At 38.7% G+C, this 21306-nt stretch overlaps 1 protein-coding gene across 1 annotated transcript in view; it reads right to left on the bottom strand.

Moving 5' to 3' along the window:
* The window catches only part of wtip (WT1 interacting protein), a 275147-nt gene that overhangs the window by 70690 nt on the left and 183151 nt on the right, over positions 1-21306 (bottom strand). The window contains exon 3 of the mRNA XM_028810095.2: positions 16884-16951. Coding sequence (XP_028665928.1) covers positions 16884-16951 — 68 coding nt within the window. The remainder of the gene's footprint in view (positions 1-16883; positions 16952-21306) is intronic.

Here is a 21306-nt window from a genome sequence, read left to right on the forward strand (position 1 = left end):
GAATAAGAAATCAGGAAGGGGGCAAATAGTTTTTCACACCACTGTAAATATAAGCACGCAAAAAGCAGATGATGTAAAAATAAACTGATTAAATGTATGAAATAAAACCACAAGACAAATTCAAAAATAGAAACATAAATATAAATATCCCTCCACCCCATCAACAATGAGACACCACCATATATAAATACAACAAAACCCTCCCTTGCCCCTGTAACATATAACACACAACACGAATAACAAAAATGAATGATATACTGAATGATTGTGAACTTGAGTCCGGTTATAAAAACTGTCCTGAATACAGATGACTGAACTAGTGGTAAATGAGTCGTTTGATTTTCCCGGCAAATGGAACAACCTCACCGTGATTCCTCGGTGTATGGTGGATGGCGAATCGACCCCGGGGTCTCAGCAGATGAAGGGTGAAAGCAGTCCGGCAAAATGAAAAACAAACTGGTGCAAAGGCGCGATGTGGAAAACAGCAAGTAAGTTGATACGTGGTTGAAAACGAATGGTCTCCTTTCTCCTCTCTTCTCTCTCCTCCTCTCTCCTTTCCGATTACTTAAATAGTCCTTGTGACGGCTGTAATTGATTAATTGCGAACAGGTGTTTTCCAGGTTAGAGGCTGTGGTCTTCTTCCATCATCCGTCCCCCTTTACGGGGATGGCATTTCCTGATACACACACAAACAGCAAACGGGACAATGGAAACAAGACGCACTCAGAACTAACATTTAACAACACTAACTATGTAGCCCCGCTACACGGTGAAAGAGACAAAAGACTTCCGCATGTCGGCAACCGGCGAGGGACACGTGACCCAACCTGAAGCTTTCTGGGAAGGAGGAGGTCCACGTCCCGCTGTTTGCTCCTTCGTCGAAGAAAAAACAGACTTGGACTTTCTAAAGGGGAAGGGGGAGGCGAGCGAAGCACTGCTCATCCCGCAAGAAGGTAAGGAGGGCCGGGAAGTGGCTGATCGGTCTGTCGACAAATTAATAAAGACAGACCGCAGTTCGCTGAAGAAGGCAACCCGGCCCTCAGACGAAAAGAACTCCAAATCCCAGAAGCCTCCGCGAAGCCCGTCAGTGCATGTGTCGACAGCGGACGTTCTCATTGGCTCCCGACTAGCAGGTAAGAAAAACAAGAAAGTAAACTTGTCTCCGGTCGAAATAAATAACTTTGTAGATGTGCAGGAACTCAAGAAATTAATCGAGCCCGTGCAAGGTACTTTACAGATGATGACGGCGATAAAGAAGATCATCGAAGATCTGGGAGCGACAGCCGAAGCGCCTTTGATACGGGTGAATGAGTACCTGTGACGTTTGGGACGAGAACCTCCCATCTTATATGATTTGGCGGTACAGGTGAGTCATATCGGTACCGTACAGCATAAAGGGACGCAGTGTGATCCGGGCCCGTGTTTAATAAGTAGCGGGTGCCAAAGCATTGCGAGCCCTACAAAAGAATGTGGGTTAATGACAGAAGGGGTGGAGGAAGCGCCGATCGACCTGGTGCTGAAGACGCCGCCTCCTTACAATAAAAAATCAAAGGGGATTCAGACAGTGAAAGGGCTCTCTTTAACTAATAACTGTGAACAACCCCCAGATTAAGAAGGAGATCCCAAAAAAGAAAACGGGGTCTCCTAACAAAAAAGAAAAAAGGAGCACAGATAACTAACAGATGCACTGTATATATACATACACATACAGTACATATATATATATATATATATATATATATCTACAGTGCATCCGGAAAGTATTCACAGCGCATCATTTTTTCCTCATTTTGTTATGTTACAGACTTATTCCAAAATGGATTAAATTCATTTTTTTCCTCAGAATTCTACACACAACACCCCATAATGACAACGTGAAAAAAGTTTACTTGAGATTTTTGCAAATTTATTAAAAACTAGCAAAATACCCGCGCTTCGCAGCGGAGAAGTAATGTGTTAAAGAGGTTATGAAAAAAAAGGAAACATTTTAAAAATAACGTAACATGATTGTCAATGTAATTGTGTTGTCATTGTTATGAGTGTTGCTGTCTTTTATATATATAATATGCACACACACACACATAAACATATATATACATAAACATATATATATACATATCTACATATACACATATCTACATATACATACGTATATACACATCCACATAAACATATATATACATATACAAATTTACATATATATATATATATATATATATATATATATATATATATATATATATATATATATATAGACATAGATATATACATACATACATTCACATATATATATATATATATATATATATATATATATATATATATATATATATATATATATATATACTGTATATATACATATCTACTTATTGGCTCCTGTATTTAGGATATGGCAGGTTGGATAATGGATGGATGGACATTTGTATGCATAGCCCTATTTGCCCATTTTCATTTTTTTTCTTTCTTCAGTAATATTTCAGCAAACCCGGAGCTTGTCAGTTCAAATCCTGGTACTGACACCACTGTGTGACCCTGAGGAAGTCACTTCACCTGCCTGTGCTGCAAAAAACAAAAGTAATGTAACAAATTGTACTTCAGATGTTGTAAGTTGGTGGAATAAAGGCATAAGTCAAATAGATAAATATGTATTATACACATAGGAACTATTCATTTATTTTCAGTTAAGTCATCTGCAGCAAACTTTTATAAATGAGGGTTTCTCCTTTTTAGATAGTGCAAACTGTTTCTTCTTCATTGACGTTTTCTCTTGGAGAGCTTTTTTCATTTCATTGAAAATGAAAGCAGCAGCTGCCAAAATATGTAGCTTTCTTATTAATTTTTCAACATTGTGTAAAATAAATGTATAAAGTAACATAAAAGGTTTAAATACTGGTTATTCTTCCATCCATCCATTTTCCAACCCGCTGAATCCGAACACAGGGTCACGGGGGTCTGCTGGAGCCAATCCCAGCCAACACAGGGCACAAGGCAGGGAACCAATCCTGGGCAGGGTGCCAACCCACCGCAGGACACACACAAACACACCCACACACCAAGCACACACTAGGGCCAATTTAGAATCGCCAATCCACCTAACCTGCATGTCTTTGGACTGTGGGAGGAAACCCACGCAGACACGGGGAGAACATGCAAACTCCACGCAGGGCGGACCCGGGAAGCGAACCCAGGTCCCCAGATCTCCCAACTGCGAGGCAGCAGCGCTACCCACTGCGCCGCCCTGGTTATTCTTTTACACTAAAATATTACTACACAGATACAAAAAAAGTAAAATGGATATGTTCTTTTTCTTTAAGGAGATTAAATATTACTGAAGAAAGAAAAAAAAAATTAAACAGCCAAATGGGGCTATGCATATGAACTTAAAAGTTTTAAATAAAACAGAAATATATATTTTATTTTTACTTGGTTAACTTGTGGAGGGTGTATCCTGTAGCAAAGCCCTAACTGTTTTCGTGAAAGCCCGTTTCAGTCAATAAGTCTTATGTGTGTGTTTATGTATGTGTGTATATATATGTAGATATGTGTATATGTAGATATGTATATATATGTATATGTATATAAATGTTTATGTGTGTGTGTATATTATGTATATATAATATATATATATATATATATATATATATATATTAAAAAGACAGCAACACTTATAACAATGACAACACAATTACATTGACAATCATGTTATGTTATTTTTAAAATGTTTCCTTTTTTTTTCATAACCTCTTTAACACACTACTTCTCTGCTGCGAAGCGTGGGTATTTTGCTAGTATATATATATATATATATATATATATATATATATATATATATATATATATATATATATATATATATATATATATATATACATACATACATATACACACATACATGCAGTTTCAATAACATAGAAATCAATATAAATATTAACATCATTATCATATGAGAATATGAAGTAATATATAAGAAGCACATTTCATATAAATATAAATTATTAAACAGTAAAATCTTCTTCTGTAATTTGCTACCGTGGCAATTTGTGTGTCTGTCCAGGATTTTAAATCACCTGTAGCTCGCAAACCGTTTCACCTATTGACTTGAAATCTGGTACACATATAGTACGTCACGTCTACTATCCGCTTTATGGGTGATGATTGTATTACTCTTTTTATGTTTATTTTATTTTATTGTAGAATCAACTCCTATCTGCGCACACCAGGGCGGCCGTGGGCGGATGCGTATGGTGTATTCACTCCATGTTATCGTGCATTGCGCTGTCACTGGTATTTTGATAAAAGAATTTGAACAACATATAAGAAGCGTATTAATTATTAAACAGTAAAACATTAACATTTAAGAAGTAAAGTTAGATTAAGTACTACTGCAGTGCCCTCGGGTATACCTCATTTTTTGTTTGTCCATTACATGCTTAAATGTATACATTTTTTGGTGTACCTACCCGAGAACACGCGAAATATAACCGAGCGTGGGAGAAGCATGGATTTTAAACACGCGCTGAGTTGATCTGCTGGTCTCCCTCGTGGAATAACTGGTAATGTTTGAATAAAATCTACAGCGAGTAAAACGACATTACCTCCTATTTTTTGTTTTACGATCTCTGAGATGTTGCTTTTTTCGGTTCAAGGCTTCATAAACTCTTTTATGTTGTATGGTGTACTTATCCCAAACCATCATCTTTGAATGTTGCAAGACTTTCACCTTGTATGTAGATCGGGGTAATTACATTCATTGCATTCCTAGCCTGAATCACAATCTGATTGTATGGGTGGTTACCTGGCACTGTAGGGTTGCCACCCGTCCTTTAAAATACGGAATCGTGCCGCATTTGAGAATGAAATTGCGCGTCCCGTTTTGAATCAATACTGGACAGGATTTCTCCCGTATTTTTTTTATCATTTTTTTTAAAGCAGCGTCTCATGCAAATCATCCCACACGCATTTTATGAAGATGCCTCCTTTCCTACTTTTGATTGGGTAATACTTGATGTCATCGTTAGTTTGATTGGTCTTTTTAACTGTCCAGTGAGGAGGGCGTGTCTTTTAAGTAGAGTCTGCAAAGTGTTGGCACTGAGATGTGGCGTCAGCGCCAGAGTTGAAGCCCCTAATGTTGCGGTCAGCAAGTCGGCTAACATCCGCCATGTGCCGTCTTTCAGTTGCGAGAAGCAGATCATAGAATGGTTGAAACTGTTGCCCCTAACGTTGCGCCACGGCGTGTGGTTCGTTTATACCTCGTGTCTTCTCATTAAACTTTTATCTCGCGAATATGTTATTGCAATCTGCAGCGGGAGCGTTTCTATAAACTTAATTTAAACTTACGTTTTACACCGTGCTTTGTTTCCCTTATGAACATGCTTGAATGCTTCACTCGCTCCCTTCTCAATTGTTTAATTAATTTTTTGCTCTTCGCTGTTTCCGGCTCTTCCGTCATTTCCCCCTACTTCGTTCTTTTATCTCGCGAATATGTTATTGCAATCCTTAACGGGAGCGTTTCATTAAACTGATTGAAAATAGTTTTGCATTTACCTTTTTAGTAAAAGGCGAGCTTTTAAGCCTGAGAAATCACCCCGTAAATGCACACGTTTAATTGCACATGTGTTAATATGTATGCTTACACAGTATTAAAAGACAGTCAAAAATTAACGTCATTTACCTTCGTTCCCGCGTTTGACTCGTGCTGTAAATCTCTTCGTTGTTTTTAGTTCACGTGATTACGTAGGAGGCGTGATGACGCGATACGTGACTCCGCCTCCTCCATTACAGTGTATGGACAAAAAATATGTTCCAGTTATGACCATTACGCGTAGAATTTCGAAATGAAACCTGCCTAACTCTTGTAAGTAAGCTGTAAGGAATGAGCCTGCCAAATTTCAGCCTTCCACCTACACGGGAAGTTGGAGAATTAGTGATGAGTGAGTCAGTCAGTGAGTGAGTGAGTCAGTCAGTCAGTGAGGGCTTTGCCTTTTATTATTATAGATAAAAAAACTGAGAAATCACATGTACTTAAGTATTCACAGCCTTTGCTCAATACTTTGTCGATGCACCTTTGGCAGCAATTACAGCCTCAAGTCTTGTTGAATATGATGTCACAAGCTTGGCACACCTATCCTTGGCCAGTTTCGCCAGTTCCTCTTTGAGACCTCTCAAGCTCCATTAGGTTGGATGGGAAGCGTCGGTGCACAGCCATTTTAAGATCTCTCCAGAGATGTTCAATCGGATTCAAGTCTGGGCTCTGGCTGGGCCACTCAAGGACATTCACAGAGTTGTCCTGAAGCCACTCCTTTGATATCTTGACTGTGTGCTTAGGGTCGTTGTCCTGCTGAAAGATGAACCGTCGCCCCAGTCTGAGGTCAAGAGCGCTCTGGAGCAGGTTTTCATCCAGGATGTCTCTGTACATTGCTGCAGTCATCTTTCCCTTTATCCTGACTAGTCTCCCAGTTCCTGCCGCTGAAAAACATCCCCACAGCATGATGCTGCCACCACCATGCTTCACTGTAGGGATGGTGCCAGGTTTCCTCCAAACGTGATGCCTGGCATTCACACCAAAGAGTTCAATCTTTGTCTCATCAGACCAGAGAATTTTCTTTCTCATGGTCTGAGAGTCCTTCAGGTGCCTTTTGGGAAACTCCAGGCGGGCTGCCATGTGACTTTTACTAAGGAGTGGCTTCAATCTGGCCTTTCTACCATACAGGCCTGATTGGTGGATTGCTGCAGAGATGGTTGTCCTTCTGGAAGGTTCTCCTCGCTACACAGAGGACCTCTGGAGCTCTGACAGAGTGACCATTGGGTTCTTGGTCACCTCCCTGACTAAGGCCCTTCTCTCCCGATCGCTCAGTTTAGATGGCCGGCCAGCTCTAGGAAGAGTCCTGGTGGTTTTGAACTTCTTCCACTTACGGATGATGAAGGCCACTGTGCTCATTGGGACCTTCAAAGCAGCAGAAATTTTTTTGTAACCTTCTCCAGATTTGTGCCTCGAGACAATCCTGTCTTGGAGGTCTACAGACAATTCCTTTGACTTCATGCTTGGTTTGTGCACAGACATGAAATGTCAACTGTGGGACCTTATATAGACAGGTGTGTGCATTTCCAAATCATGTCCAATCAACTGAATTTACCACAAGTGGACTCCAATTAACCTGCAAAAACATCTCAACTATGATCAGGGGAAACAGGATCCACCTGAGCTCAATTTTGAGCTTCATGGCAAAGGCTGTGAATACTTATGTACATGTGCTTTCTCAATTTTTTTATTTTTAATAAATTTGCAAAAATCTCAAGTAAACTTTTTTCACGTTGTTATTATGGGGTGATGTGTGTAGAATTCTGAGGAAAAAAATGAATTTAATCCATTTTGGAATAACATAACAAAATGTGGAAAAAGTGATGCGCTATGAATACTTTCCGGATGCACTGTATACACACACACACACACACTATATTATATATATATATATATTGTGAAGGATTGCCGGCTTTCTACTCCGGCCCTCACCCCCAGGTCGCCAGGAGGAGCTCTCCCAGCAGCGTGGACGTGCCCCGAATTCCAGCAGGGCATCATGGACTCTGTAGCTTATATGCACAGCCCTGCTGGATACCATGGGGGCCACCAGGAGTCGCTGTAGGGAGGCTGTCGGACTCTTACGTGCCCTATAACCCGGAGGTGCGTCATGATCACATGACAGGAAACGACGTGCCTCCGGGGTGAAGAAAAGTTTTTATATGACCCGGAAGTGTTCCTAGTCACGTGGACAGAGAGGGCGAAACACTTCCGGATCAAGGACTATAAAAGGACTATGGGAAATCCCAGACGTGGAGCTGAGCTGGGTGGAAGGGTGGCAACGCGTCTGGGAGTGGAGGATTGAGTTTATTATTATTGATTATTGATTTATTATTGAGTATTGTGGAGAGGAGGGTGCTTTGTGCACTTTATTATTATAATAAACTAGCAAAATACCCGCGCTTCGCAGCGGAGAAGTAGTGTGTTAAAGAGGTTATGTAAACATATATATACATAAACATATATACATATATATATATATATATATATACATATACACATCCACATATATATATACATATATCAACATATATATATACACATAGACACATATATACATATACTTATTTGTATATCTACATATATATACACATATATACATATTTGTATATCTACATATATATACACATATATACATATAAACACATATCTATCTACATACATACACATATATCCATCTATCTATATATATATATATATATATATATATATATCTATATATATATATATATATATATATATATATATATATATACACACATACATATCTATCTATCTATATATACATATCTATCTATCTATATATATATATACACATACATACATACATATCTATCTATATATACACATACATATCTATCTATATATACACATACATACATACATACATACATACATATCTATCTATATATACACATACATATCTATCTATATATACACATACATACATACATACATACATATCTATCTATATATACACATACATATCTATCTATATATACACATACATACATACATACATACATATCTATCTATATATACACATACATACATACATACATACATATCTATCTATATATACACATACATATCTATCTATATATACACATACATACATATCTAATATATATATATATATATATAGCTGATTACCCAGTGGATTCGCTCACTGAGTGCAAGAGAAAAAAATAAAATGTATGTATAGAATAAGTTTAATTGCCAAATTTATTTTTCCACAAATAAAGGGCACTTACAATAACATAGAAATCAATATAAACAACATTAACATCATTATCATATGAGAATATGAAGTAATATATAAGAAGCACATTGCATATAAATATAAATTATTAAACAGTAAAATGTTCTTCTATAATACGCTACCGTGGCTATTCGTTTGTCTGTCCAGGATTTTAAATCACCTGTAGCTCGCAAACCGTTTCACCTATTGACTTGAAATTTGGTACACATATACTACGTCACGTCTACTATTCGCGTTCCCACACATATGAACATATATATATATATATATATATATATATATATATATATATATATATATATATATATATATATACATACACACACACATACACATATATACATAGTGCGTTGCAACACGGGCTGCGATTGTTACATGGGAGGGAGAGGACAAATCACAGCTTCCCGCTTTCTAATCGGGCTTGTGATTGCTGCTTTGACGGATGCCCAGATCCCACAGTATTTCCCCTTAGGAGAGGCGTTAGGCAAGTGTAATTGAATAGCGGTGCTGCAAGTTATTGCTCTTTTTATCTTTATTTTATTTTATTGTAGAGTCAACTCACAGCTGCGTGCACCAGTGCGTGCGTGGCGGATGCGTACGGCTGACGTTTTCATTGTCTACCACCTCCGCTAATCATTCTTGAGGCAGATTGAAGACTTAAGTGCCAGCTTAACTGAAAAATTAAAGAAAACATACTAAGTTTTAAAACAAATCAGTTTTAACGGGAAAAGATGCCGACGAAAGAAGAGAAGCAGCGGGACGCTAGGGTGAAGAGCTGCTCATTAAGCAGCAAGCTCATCAACCTCTGAGCAAACGAATGGTAAACGTACAGAGAAAGAGGATAAATACTATGAATGGTCATGTCAAGTATATTCACTCCACGTTATCGTGCAGTGCACTGTTACTGGTATTTTGATAAAAGAATCTGAATAACATATAAGAAGCGTATAAATTATTAAACAGTAAAACATTAACATTTAAGAAGTAAAGATACATCGAGTACTACTGTAGTGCTTTCGGGTATAGTACATTTTTTGTTTGCCCATTACATGCATAAATGTATACATTTTTTGGTGTACCTACCCAAGAACACGCGACATGACCCGGCAGTTAAAAATTTATCGCTCCAGCAATTTTAACTCTGTTACAAAGTCATCTAATATGGTATTGCAAACGGCAGCAGGAGCGTTTCTATAAACTCAATTTAAACTTACTGTTTACACCGTGCTTTGAAGATGCATAGTATGCGACACGTGTTTCGCCGTAATTGTGGGCTCATTAGGAGTACACAGTCACTGCACTCCCTTACTGGAATCGAGCCTCGGACGTAGAGGCGAAGCCCCTAACGTTGTGCTACGGCGTGTGGTTCGTTCATTTGACAGCATGTAGATCGGGGTAATTACATTGCAGGCATTCGTAGTCTGATTCACAATCTGATTGTATGGGTGGTTACCTACCAGGTAACGCTTGTGGTTGGTGAGCAAGTCGGCTAACTTCTGCCACGGTGCCCTCTTTCAGTTGCGAGAAGCAGATCATACAATGGTTGAAATAGTTTAATATATATAGCAAAATCACAGCGCTTCGCAGGGGCGAATATGGTATTGCAAACGGCAGCGTTTCTATAAACTTAATTTGAAGTTACGGTTTATACCGTGCTTTGTTTCATATTCTTTTCCTACTTTATCAATTGTGTAATGTGTTTTTTGAACAGGTTTGATTCATGGAAGTGATCACTCCTGCTGCGTTCAGTCACTTCACGTGAGCCGCTCTCTTGTGTGATGTTGCGATGTCCACGGGTTTATTTAATGTTAGCTAAGACCCGGCAGTTAAAAGTTTCTCGCTACAGCAATTTTAACTCTGTTACAAAGTGATGCAAACTCTCGTTTATACCTCGTGTCTTCTCATTAAACTTGTATCTCGCGAATATGGCATTGCAAACGGCAGCGGGAGCGTTTCTATAAAGTTAATTTAAGGTTAGGTTTATACCGTGCTTTTTTATACCTCGTGTCTTCTCATTAAACTTGTATCTCGCGAATATGGTATTGCAAACGGCAGCGGGAGCGTTTCTATAAAGTAAATTTAGACTTACGGCTTACACCGTGCTTTTTTATACCTCGTGTCTTATGAAGATGCTTGTATGCGTCACTCACTCGCTTCTTATTGTTTCGCTGCCTTGTCAATTGTGTAATGAGTGTTTTCTTCAGCGCTCTTTGGGGCTCCTCCTTCTTTTCTACGTACTGAGTTCACAGTCAGTTGACGTGATTACGTGGGAGGCGTGATGACGCGACACGCAACTCAGTCTCCTACGGCCATCTTGCTGCCTTCCATTACAGTATATGGACAAAAAAGAGGTTCCAGTTATGACCATTACGCGTATAATTTTGAAATGAAACCTGCCTAACTTTTGTAAGTAAGCTGTAAGGAATGAGCCTGCCAAATTTCAGCCTTCCACCTACACGGGAAGTTGGACAATTAGTGATGAGTGAGTGAGTCAGTCAGTCAGTCAGTCAGTCAGTGAGGGCTTTGCCTTTTATTATTATAGATATTTATATTTGGACTTTTACCTGGTGTCTGACGTCTAGTCTAAGGGGTTCAAGGGGTCACGGAGACCTTTAATCTATCACTATATATATATATATATATATATATATATATATATATATATATATATATATATATATATATACATATATACAGTACTGTGCAAAAGTTTTAGGCAAGTGTGAAAAAAATGCTGTAAACAAAGAATGCTTTCAAAAATGGAAGTGTTAAATTATTTATTTTCATCAAATCAACAAAATGCAGTGAATGAACAAAAGAGAAATCTAAATCAAATCAATATTTGGTGTGACCACCCTTTCCCTTCAAAACAGCATCAATTCTTCTAGGTACACTTGCACACAGTTTTTGAAGGAACTCGGCTGGTAGGTTGTTCCAAACATCTTGGAGAACTAACCACAGATCTTCTGTGGATGTAGGCTTCCTCACATCCTTCTGTCTTTTCATGTCATTCCAGACACACTCGATGATGTTGAGATCAGGGCTCTGTGGGGGCCATACCATCACTTCCAGGACTTCTTGTTCTTCTTTACGCTGAAGATAGTTCTTAATGACTTTGGCTTTATGTTTGGAGTCGTCGTCCTGCTGCAGAATAAATTTGGGGCCAATCATACGCCTCCCTGATGGTACTGCATGATGGATAAGTATCTGCCTGCATTTCTCAGCACTGAGAACACCATTAATCCTGACCAAATCTCCAACTCCATTTGCAGAAATGCAGCCCCAAATGTTCAAGGAACCTCCACCATGCTTCACTGTTGCCTGCAGACACTCATTATTGTACCGCTCTCCAGCCCTTCGACGAACAAACTGCCTTCTGCTACAGCCAAATATTTCAAATTTTGACTCATCAGTCCAGAGCACCTGCTGTCATTTTTCTGCACCCCAGTTCCTATGTTTTCGTGCATACTTGAGTCGCTTGGCCTTGTTTCCACGTCGGAGGTATGGCTTTTTGGCTGCAATTCTTCCATGAAGACCACTTCTGGCCAGACTTCTCCGGACAGTAGATGGGTGTACCTGGGTCCCACTGGTTTCTGCCAGTTCTGAATTGATGGCACTGCTGGACATCTTCCGATTTCGAAGGGTAATAAGCTTGATGCGTCTTTCACCGGCTGCACTAAGTTTCCTTGGCCGACCACTGCATCTACGATCCTCAGCGTTGCTTGTTTCTTTGTGCTTCTTCAAAAGAGTTTGAACAGCACATCTTGAAACCCCAGTCTGCTTTGAAATCTTTGTCTGGGAGAGACCTTGCTGATGCAGTAGAACTACCTTGTGTCTTGTTGCTGTGCTCAGTCTTGCCATGACATGAAACTGTCTTCCTCAACCTCACTTGGTAGCATAGTTTGGCTGTTCCTCACCCAGTTTTAAGCCTCCTACACAGCTGTTTCTGTTTCAGTTAATGACTGTGTTTCAACCTACGTGTGACATTGATGATCATTTGCACCTGTCTGGTATAATTGGTTGATCATACACCTGACTATAATCCTACAAAATCCCTGACTTTGTGCAAGTGTACCTATAAGAATTGATGCAGGTTTGAAGGCAAAAGGTAGTAACACCAAATATTGATTTGATTTAGATTTTTCTTTTGTTTGCTCACTTTGTTTATTGTTATCAATTTACAAAATGCAATTATTATTTATATTTCTGAAAGCATTCTTTGTTTACAGCATTTTTTCACACCTGCCTAAAACCTTTGCACATTACTGTTTATATATTTATGTATATATATATATATATATATATATATATATATATATATATATATATATATATATATATATATATGTATACACACACACACACTGTATATACACACATACACACACATACTAGTTGATTACCCAGTGCCTTCGCTCACTGAGTGCAAGGGAAAAAAATAAAATGTAGTCTATAATTATTAAACAGTAAAACATTAACATTTAAGAAGTAAAGATATACTGAGCACTACAGGAGTGGTTTGGGGTAAACTACATTTTAAAGGTGCTATACACAACAGGTAAGTAGTAGATCCCTTGTGAAAGGCGGTACACGACCGCTGTGGTATAGAAATTACATTTTCTATGTGATTGTCTAAATTTCTGCCTGACAACCTTGCACTACGTGCCTGTGATTTACTTCTTAAAATAATTCATCACAAAAGGAACTTTGGATGCTGCAGGGTTTTAGTGACCCGAACTCAACTTAAGGGACAGTAAGTAGTAGTGCAGCGTAATTTACAAACAGAGTCCTGCTTCAATGCCACCGATTACACTCATTCACAAAGATTTCCACTCTCCCAGGAGCCGACGGGGCACTTGAAGTGTCACAAACAGTGCGAGGAGAGAGAACACTGCCTGAAACTGCAAAGCTCTCGACCCCCCGGAGCAGCCAGACATTCTGCGCCTCCTAGCATCCACTTTGTTCTCACACACATTGTTTACAGCTCGCCGCAGTGAAAAAGTAGAATGACACAAAGCTGTTTTGCTCATCTCTTCTACTATCAATTACTGCCAACTAAAAAAGAGTTACAATGTGTCAGTTTCCGCGACAGTCACATGGACGAATAAATAAAACTTCTCTGTCAGAACGCGCCTGGCGGTGGACGGGTCAGCGCTGTAGTCCAGAGAGGAGGGCTGGGAGAGGACGACGCGGGGTGTAGTTCTGTGGGGTAGATCGGCGTATTTGTGTTTACTACTTTTCAATATCAGTAAAATAACTCTCACACAAATAACAATTCGTAAAGACGATATAAAAATGGCGTCCACAAACGAAGTGAGTAATTCCTGTATTATAATATGTTCTGTGGTCATACGTAATTTCCATATCGCGTGTTCATACGTAATTTCCGTTTCAAACGCGAACAGAATTTTATATATATATGTACTGTATATATATATATATACATACGTATCTAAAAGTTGTTTTTTAACTCTTAGTTAATGCAACCAAAATTTACAGTCTGTCTTCCCCTTTTTTATTTAAGAAGTGACTCTGACAAGGGGCTTAAGACTTTTCAGCCACTGCAGTTTTGTTTCCCCTAAGACTGCCATCTCTGGATCTGTAGAAAAATGTAATAAAAAAAAAAAATCACATTGCTATTATAACTGTATACAACATAGTAACAAATCCCATCATGTATTGGTAGCACAGAATGCCTCACAGAATCAGAATCCAGAGTTTGAACCCTGTGCCCAGTTCTATTCTGAGTGGGGTTTGCAGGTTCTCCACAAGGTTTTTTTCCCCACCACATCCTCAAAGGTGGACAGATAAGGTTAATGAGTGATGGATGAATTCAAAACAGAACTTTTTGGTCACAATATGCAAAGGTATGTTTGGAGAAAAAAGGGTGCCGGATTCCAGGAAAAGAACACGTCTCCAACTATTAAGCATTGGAGTGGATTGATCATGCTTTGGGCTTGCATTGCAGCCAGTGGCACAGGGAACATGTCATTGGTAGAGGGGAAAATGTATTCAAATAAATGCCAGCAAATTCTGGAAGCAAACATCACATCATCTATAAAAAGAGTTGAAGTTAAAAAGAGGATGACTCCTACAAATAGATAATTATCTGAAACACACCTCAAAATGTACAATACCATAAGAAGAGCAAGCTGACGACTTTGCCATGGCTCTCACATACCTACGATCTTAACATCATTGAAAATCTGTGGATAAATCTCAAAAGAGCAGTGCATGGAAGACAGCCTAAGTATCTTGGAGAATTAGAAGCTTTTGTAAGGATGAATGGTCGAAAATACCCTTGGCTGGCTACAAAAAGTGTTTACAAGCTATGATATTTGCCAAAGCGGGTGTTACTAATTAGAGACCATGTCAGGTGCCCAAACATTTGCTCCAGGCTCTTTTTTTTTTTTTTGGAATTTTGTAGCTGGAAAAAATTGTAATCTTGCTCAAAATATTAAAGAAATGTGTCATCTTTAACTTTATGTCTTTTGGTGGTCAGCTCATCTTCTACTCACCTAACTATTTATAGTTAGACATTTTAAGAAAAAGTACCCAAACGATTGCATGCCACTATACATCAAGCTGAGTGGTCATTGGTTCTCAACTCTTGCACACACACACAACCAGCCCCTATGGCTTAATACAAAAATTGAACCTGTTTGATTATGATGGAGCAAGTCACATACTGGTTGGACTCCACCATTGTATATAATAGTAATAATAATAAATTTTATTTATATAGCACCTTTTCCATGCTCAAGGAGCTTCATGCTTCAGACATCATGACATTTGGCCATGGGAGTATGCCGTGACTGTATCCAATAATGTAAATGAAGTCTATGACTGAAAATCACTAGAAAAGTCTTGTACTGTGATAGGGCATTTACTGAGAAACAACATGCATTTGTACTTTTGGTATACGCTTCAATAGAATCTAAATGCAGAGACAACCTTTGGACATTTTGCCACTGTTCCTGATGATAAGAGGTTCATGGCAGAGCGTGATTTTTAAATAAATAAATTGAGGTTGGCAGAGTGCAAAGTGCAGAGTTCCCTATTGGTGTGGGTGTGTGCATGCCGGCGCTACTCTGAAGTTGATTGGGGTGCCTGGCTGATCGTGCATTCCCATGCAAATGCAAGCACGTCAGTTAGCTGCCTCATTCACACCTCAGAGTAGGTAGAGGATAACACCTACACCCAATTGGGCAGTATATAGGAAGCCAACACTGCAGAGAGGGAATCAGATTAAAGAGGAGAGAATGGAAGTTAAGGAAGGAGAGAAGCAGGACGATGAGGAGCCCATGTCATAAAAAGTGTAGGCGAATGGTCGGGAGTATACCCAGAGGAATCAAGCGGCAGGGGAGTATGGGACTGGAGAAGGGGTGCTCCTTAGAGCAACAAAGAGGAGTAAGAGTGGCCCTGTTGTGCAGCGTCTCCCTGTTCACACCAACGGACAGGCTAAGAGAGATGTGAGTGGGGTTTGGTGGGCAGTTCTAAGGATACAGACAGACTGGTGGTAGAAGCCCAAACCCGGGAATTAATTAGAATTTTGTACTTGTCAGTGGGTGTCTCCTCATGCAGATTTTAGAGAAAGGCACTGGGGCTTGCGTTTATTTTAAATGGATGGATAGATTCCTGCCATGATTTTAACCTCATTTTCAGTGGATTATTTATTGGATTTCAGCCTCCATCTAAAACCTTTGATGTTATGGATTATTTATTTATTTATGGAAAATATTGCACTGTACTTGTGAACACTGTTTACTTTTGTTTGGATTTTATTAAAAGCACTTAGCACTTTTACACCAACCCCTTGCTGACTGTGTGTGTCCTCATTTGCCCGGCTCATCTCGGTTAATGACTATCAACTGTTCTGGGTTCAAGAGGCTCCCGGAAGCAACCAGGGAGTGTGAAGCCAAACATCACATTCCATGACAAAACTTTCCTGAATGACAAAAAACGCTATTATACAATCATTAGAACTTAACATTATTTTGGCACATACTGAAGGGAGTGCAAAAGAAAGGTATAATTAAAACTTACCAAAAAATCTTCTTCACAATAAACTTTTCCATTGACATTATAAAAAGCCTTGCCCCTCAGTCTTCTTCCTACAAAAGGAAAAAATAAAATAATAATATGGACTAAAGAGGTTAAATTATCAATATGCACTGGTATTTTTTGAAAGTTACAAAACTTGCAATAAAAATTAATGAAGGATGATTTTCAACAAGCAAATACACACAGCAATCTTCAGTAAACAAATACACACAGAGCCCTGGTGATGGCACAGCAAAGGAAGATATAGTCAGCAGTGTTTTTTTGACATTAGGTCTCAAACCCCCATTCATTTATTTTCAAATAAAAGCTAATTATGTACCAAGCTGGCCAGTTTCAGCAAGTAAATGATTACAGAAAGGCAAGATTTTACCCATCATGGAAACCAAGTATCAAGTGACAGACTACCTGTTCAATGACAGATCTTCCTATAAAATCAACAACCTAGACTTTTGTTTCATTAATTATTTATTTTGCTACTTGAAGATTATTCTTGTATTTTGTGGAGCTGAAGGCTATTAGCTTATCCGCTAAACTGTAGACAAAGTGATCATATTAGCAACTTACTTAACCTGCCAGTGCTCCAATTTTCGAAATACAGAAAATTAAAATATTACTAACTAAATGCAAATAAAGGCCACACTATCTTTATGATGCCGATGTTTGCCAAATTACAATCCCTTCAGTGACATCAGAAATCTTCCATAACACAACTCGTTATATAATAAAACACAGAGTTTTAACGAGAAGTTTGTTGGTGGAGAAACCTTAGTAAAAATGGCCAGTTTTTGTCAGCAGTACACATGTGTACAAAGACTGGGTGAAAGAATGCTTACTTTCTGGGATTATCATCGTCTTGTACTTCCCCATTACTTTTAACAATCCCTCAGATTGTATATTCTGATTGCGGTAAAATTTCATGTAGATGGATACTAATCTGAACACAATTTCAAGATATGAGCCAATACATACAGAAGAAAACTAATCACTTTCCTTAAATATATCACTTGGGCTCACAGACATCCCACCTTAATTTGTTTCTCTTTCACTCACAACTGTCAATTGTTTGAATTAGATATCCTTTCATATCTTGCTAAAATTTACACAGCTATGCTGCATCACAAGATTCATTATTCTCAAAGTTAGAAAAAAATGACACTTTGCCACAAATTTCACGGTTGCTTTCCCATTTATCAATCTAAAATTCTTTAACTGGATTCCTGCTGCTCCTAAGAACACCTTTATGATTGACATCATTTGGCCACAGAGTGACCAATTTCAGAGTGGTAATAGCAGCCAGTCTCTAAATCCAGACTGAACCGAGAGTTTATCCTCTCTCTTTAATGAAATGCTCATAAAGGTTCCATTTTCCACTTGCAAACATTGCCATTAAAATTCTTTCTGCACCCAAACTGGGAGATAAAACAGAAACGTGATGGTCACTTAAGTTAGTGTGGCTGAACTGTTGCCAAAGGGATTACAAATGTGCCTCTATTTTAGTAGAGCCAACTACTCAGACTGGTGTCTGTTTCATCTTCAACGGTTTACAGATGAACCCATGGAAAGGCAAAATACTCTTCCCTCATAAATTGGGCCGTGAGCCTTTTAATATGGAGCAGCATTTACTTTCACCGGCCATTCCAAATGTTAAATGTACAAACTTTGGCCTGCAAGACAAACAGAAAGCAGAACAGATTCCCCCTGTTCTACTGGGCAATTTGTTTCTAAATTACTAGCTGTGCTGTGCAAACAGACACATTCCTTCTGCCTGAGGTCACTGGCTTGCCCTATTCAACTTCGGCCTGTGCTGGGGGTTTTCATGCCGGGAGGAGGGAGAGGCCCTTCCTCTACCCTTCTTTGTTAGTGGCACTGCTAGGAGCGCCATTCGCAGTTCAAACTCTTCCAAACAAAAGGTGGCACTGCATGCCTGAGGCCTGCAATGCTGGAGTACAGGAACTCGACCTTTGCTTTTTATGCCAAGACTTTCCCTGATGTGGGTAACAATGGTGCTGAAACAGAATCAGGGCCTGCAAATAACCTGAAGCCTTGCAGCATTCACATGCTTGTTAGTTAAAATGAAGCACGCGATTAACAGCTAAAAATAGACTAAGATCAATAAAAAAAAAATATTCTGAATACATTTTCCATAGCCAAATTCACTCATATTTAATAGAACATCGGGATTACACTTATACCTTTATGTGTGACTGATGCAAAACAAAAGGATTTAAACTTTAATAAGCAACAACAGGAGGCATGTTTATGTTTTGTCATCCACACAACATAACTTATGTTCCCCACCAATAATCCCACTGGAGGGTTCTAAAGTTCAAATGGATGAGTCAGGGCTGCATTTCATACCACCAGTAAGTACTGAAAGGTGAAGTGTAAATGCATTGTTGTTATGTACACCCATTGAGATGTGCAAAATTTGTTACACCAGCTATGTTACCGGAGGTAGCAGAATACATTTGAAAATATTTAATATTTTATATCTCTTGCCCTACATGTACCCTTAGCATTTGTCCTACACTGTTCTCTGTATCCTTGTGTGTCTCAACACATCTTAGATGGAGTTTCTTGTATCTTATCATTTTGAGGCATGTTGCTCAACTTGTGTCTGCATTTTTGACAACCAGTAACAGCAGACAGTCCCCCATTACCCACCATGAAAACAACATTTGCATTCTTCTCAATACTTTCTTTGTTTAAAGGTGACTTTCCTCTGATTTTGTGTGTATCAACTTTCCTTATCCAGTGCTTTCTGTCTTGATTATGTTTCACTGACCAAACTGATTGCTCGGAAAGACCGGACACACACACAGACATTAGCATTTTATTATATAGAATGGGTCACAAAATTAGTAGGCAGGAGGTCTACAATAGGGAAATATCTTAAAAGTGAACAAATAAGACCAAGTGTACATTGGTGGGATTGTATCTGCAATAATTAGTACAAGAAATTGCAGAGTAGCAAGCACGAAATAATATATTCAGCAGGGGCAAAAAAAATGTATTCATCCTAAACAGAGGCACCTGTATAATACAGGGTTATTCTTGATGCAGTCTTTTTCTTCTCCTTTGAGATGATGCAGGTATAACCTTTGAGGAATTAGAGAGGGAGTTCAGATGAATATGAGTTGGGATAGACAGCTAATAAGTTTTCTTTGCTCTGGGCCATTAGGCATGGCTAGTGAGAAGTGAAGGCTTGAACTGGGGTGAGGCAGCATGATGTAATGACCATTGGCTTCACAGCCTCTGAACTCAAGATGGATATGGAAACAGGACATAAATGATCAATGTACTCTGCAAAACTGGGTGGGGTTAGGATGGGGGCAAGAGATCAGATACATGAAAAGAGAGGAAAGAAGAATGGAATGTGTCATTCCATTCAAATTACTGTCTCATATACTGTACAAGTAGCTAGTCTGATATTTGTGCATCCTGTAAGGAAAACCTTGGCAGGGCAGTTTTCTATTACAAGTCTTCCATTTCAATGCTCTTTCATTGATGAGGAGCACATCATATTGTGACTATAGGCTAGGATTTCTTGATATGTAGGGCTCCTCTCTACCTTTGTTAAATGACACATGGCTCAATATAAACTCTGAGTCAATTTAAAACTCTCAACTTACTTTACCTGCTAGCTTTCTGGAACCAGAAACGTTATTTCTTGTAAATGTTTACTACATACCGACACAAATCTGAGAAAGTAATGGAAATAGGTTGCAAAGTCTCCTCAATATTGTTTATCACAAATAAATCTTAATTTTAATCTCAGATGTGCAAGCAATGTAGGACCTTAAGCAGCACTGACAGTCATTAACCTGGACAATAATTAAATTCAAACCGATATCAAGGTGTATGATAAGACAAAGTAGAGTGATCAGCAAATTCAAGCTCAAGAACCAATGTAACATAAATCTATCAGAAGAGAATACTTTGATGAAAAGCCTCATCAAATTGCTTCAAAAAAACATTCACAGCAAGGCGCCAGTGGCATGCAAAACCAGGTATGCACAGTATGTGACTGCAGAAAACTGATCAAAGATTCAAGGTGTAGCTTGGACAACATGGCTATACTCTTTATTTGTGTCTCCTAACAGGCTTCAAGATACCTTTGACAGAGCAGGAAAGAGTAAAATGAAAGATCACAAAGCCCCTTTGTAACTGTCTTGAAATCTGTATATAAGACGTGATTAGATATAACCGCTGATACCTTAACTTAAGAAAGAATTAAAAGTAGTAACCTGTGGGGTGAAAATGGCATTTGGAGACTTTGAAGGTGAATAGGTCAGAAGGCCTGGAGCCAGAAGAAAGTGGGCAACAGGGGAATTTGTGACCAAATAGATTGTGCCAAATCTGAAAAATCACTGGAGTTAAAGCATATGTAATGAAGGTCTAAGAG

Source organism: Erpetoichthys calabaricus, chromosome 9, assembly GCF_900747795.2.
Source record: "Erpetoichthys calabaricus chromosome 9, fErpCal1.3, whole genome shotgun sequence".
NCBI lineage: Eukaryota > Metazoa > Chordata > Cladistia > Polypteriformes > Polypteridae > Erpetoichthys > Erpetoichthys calabaricus.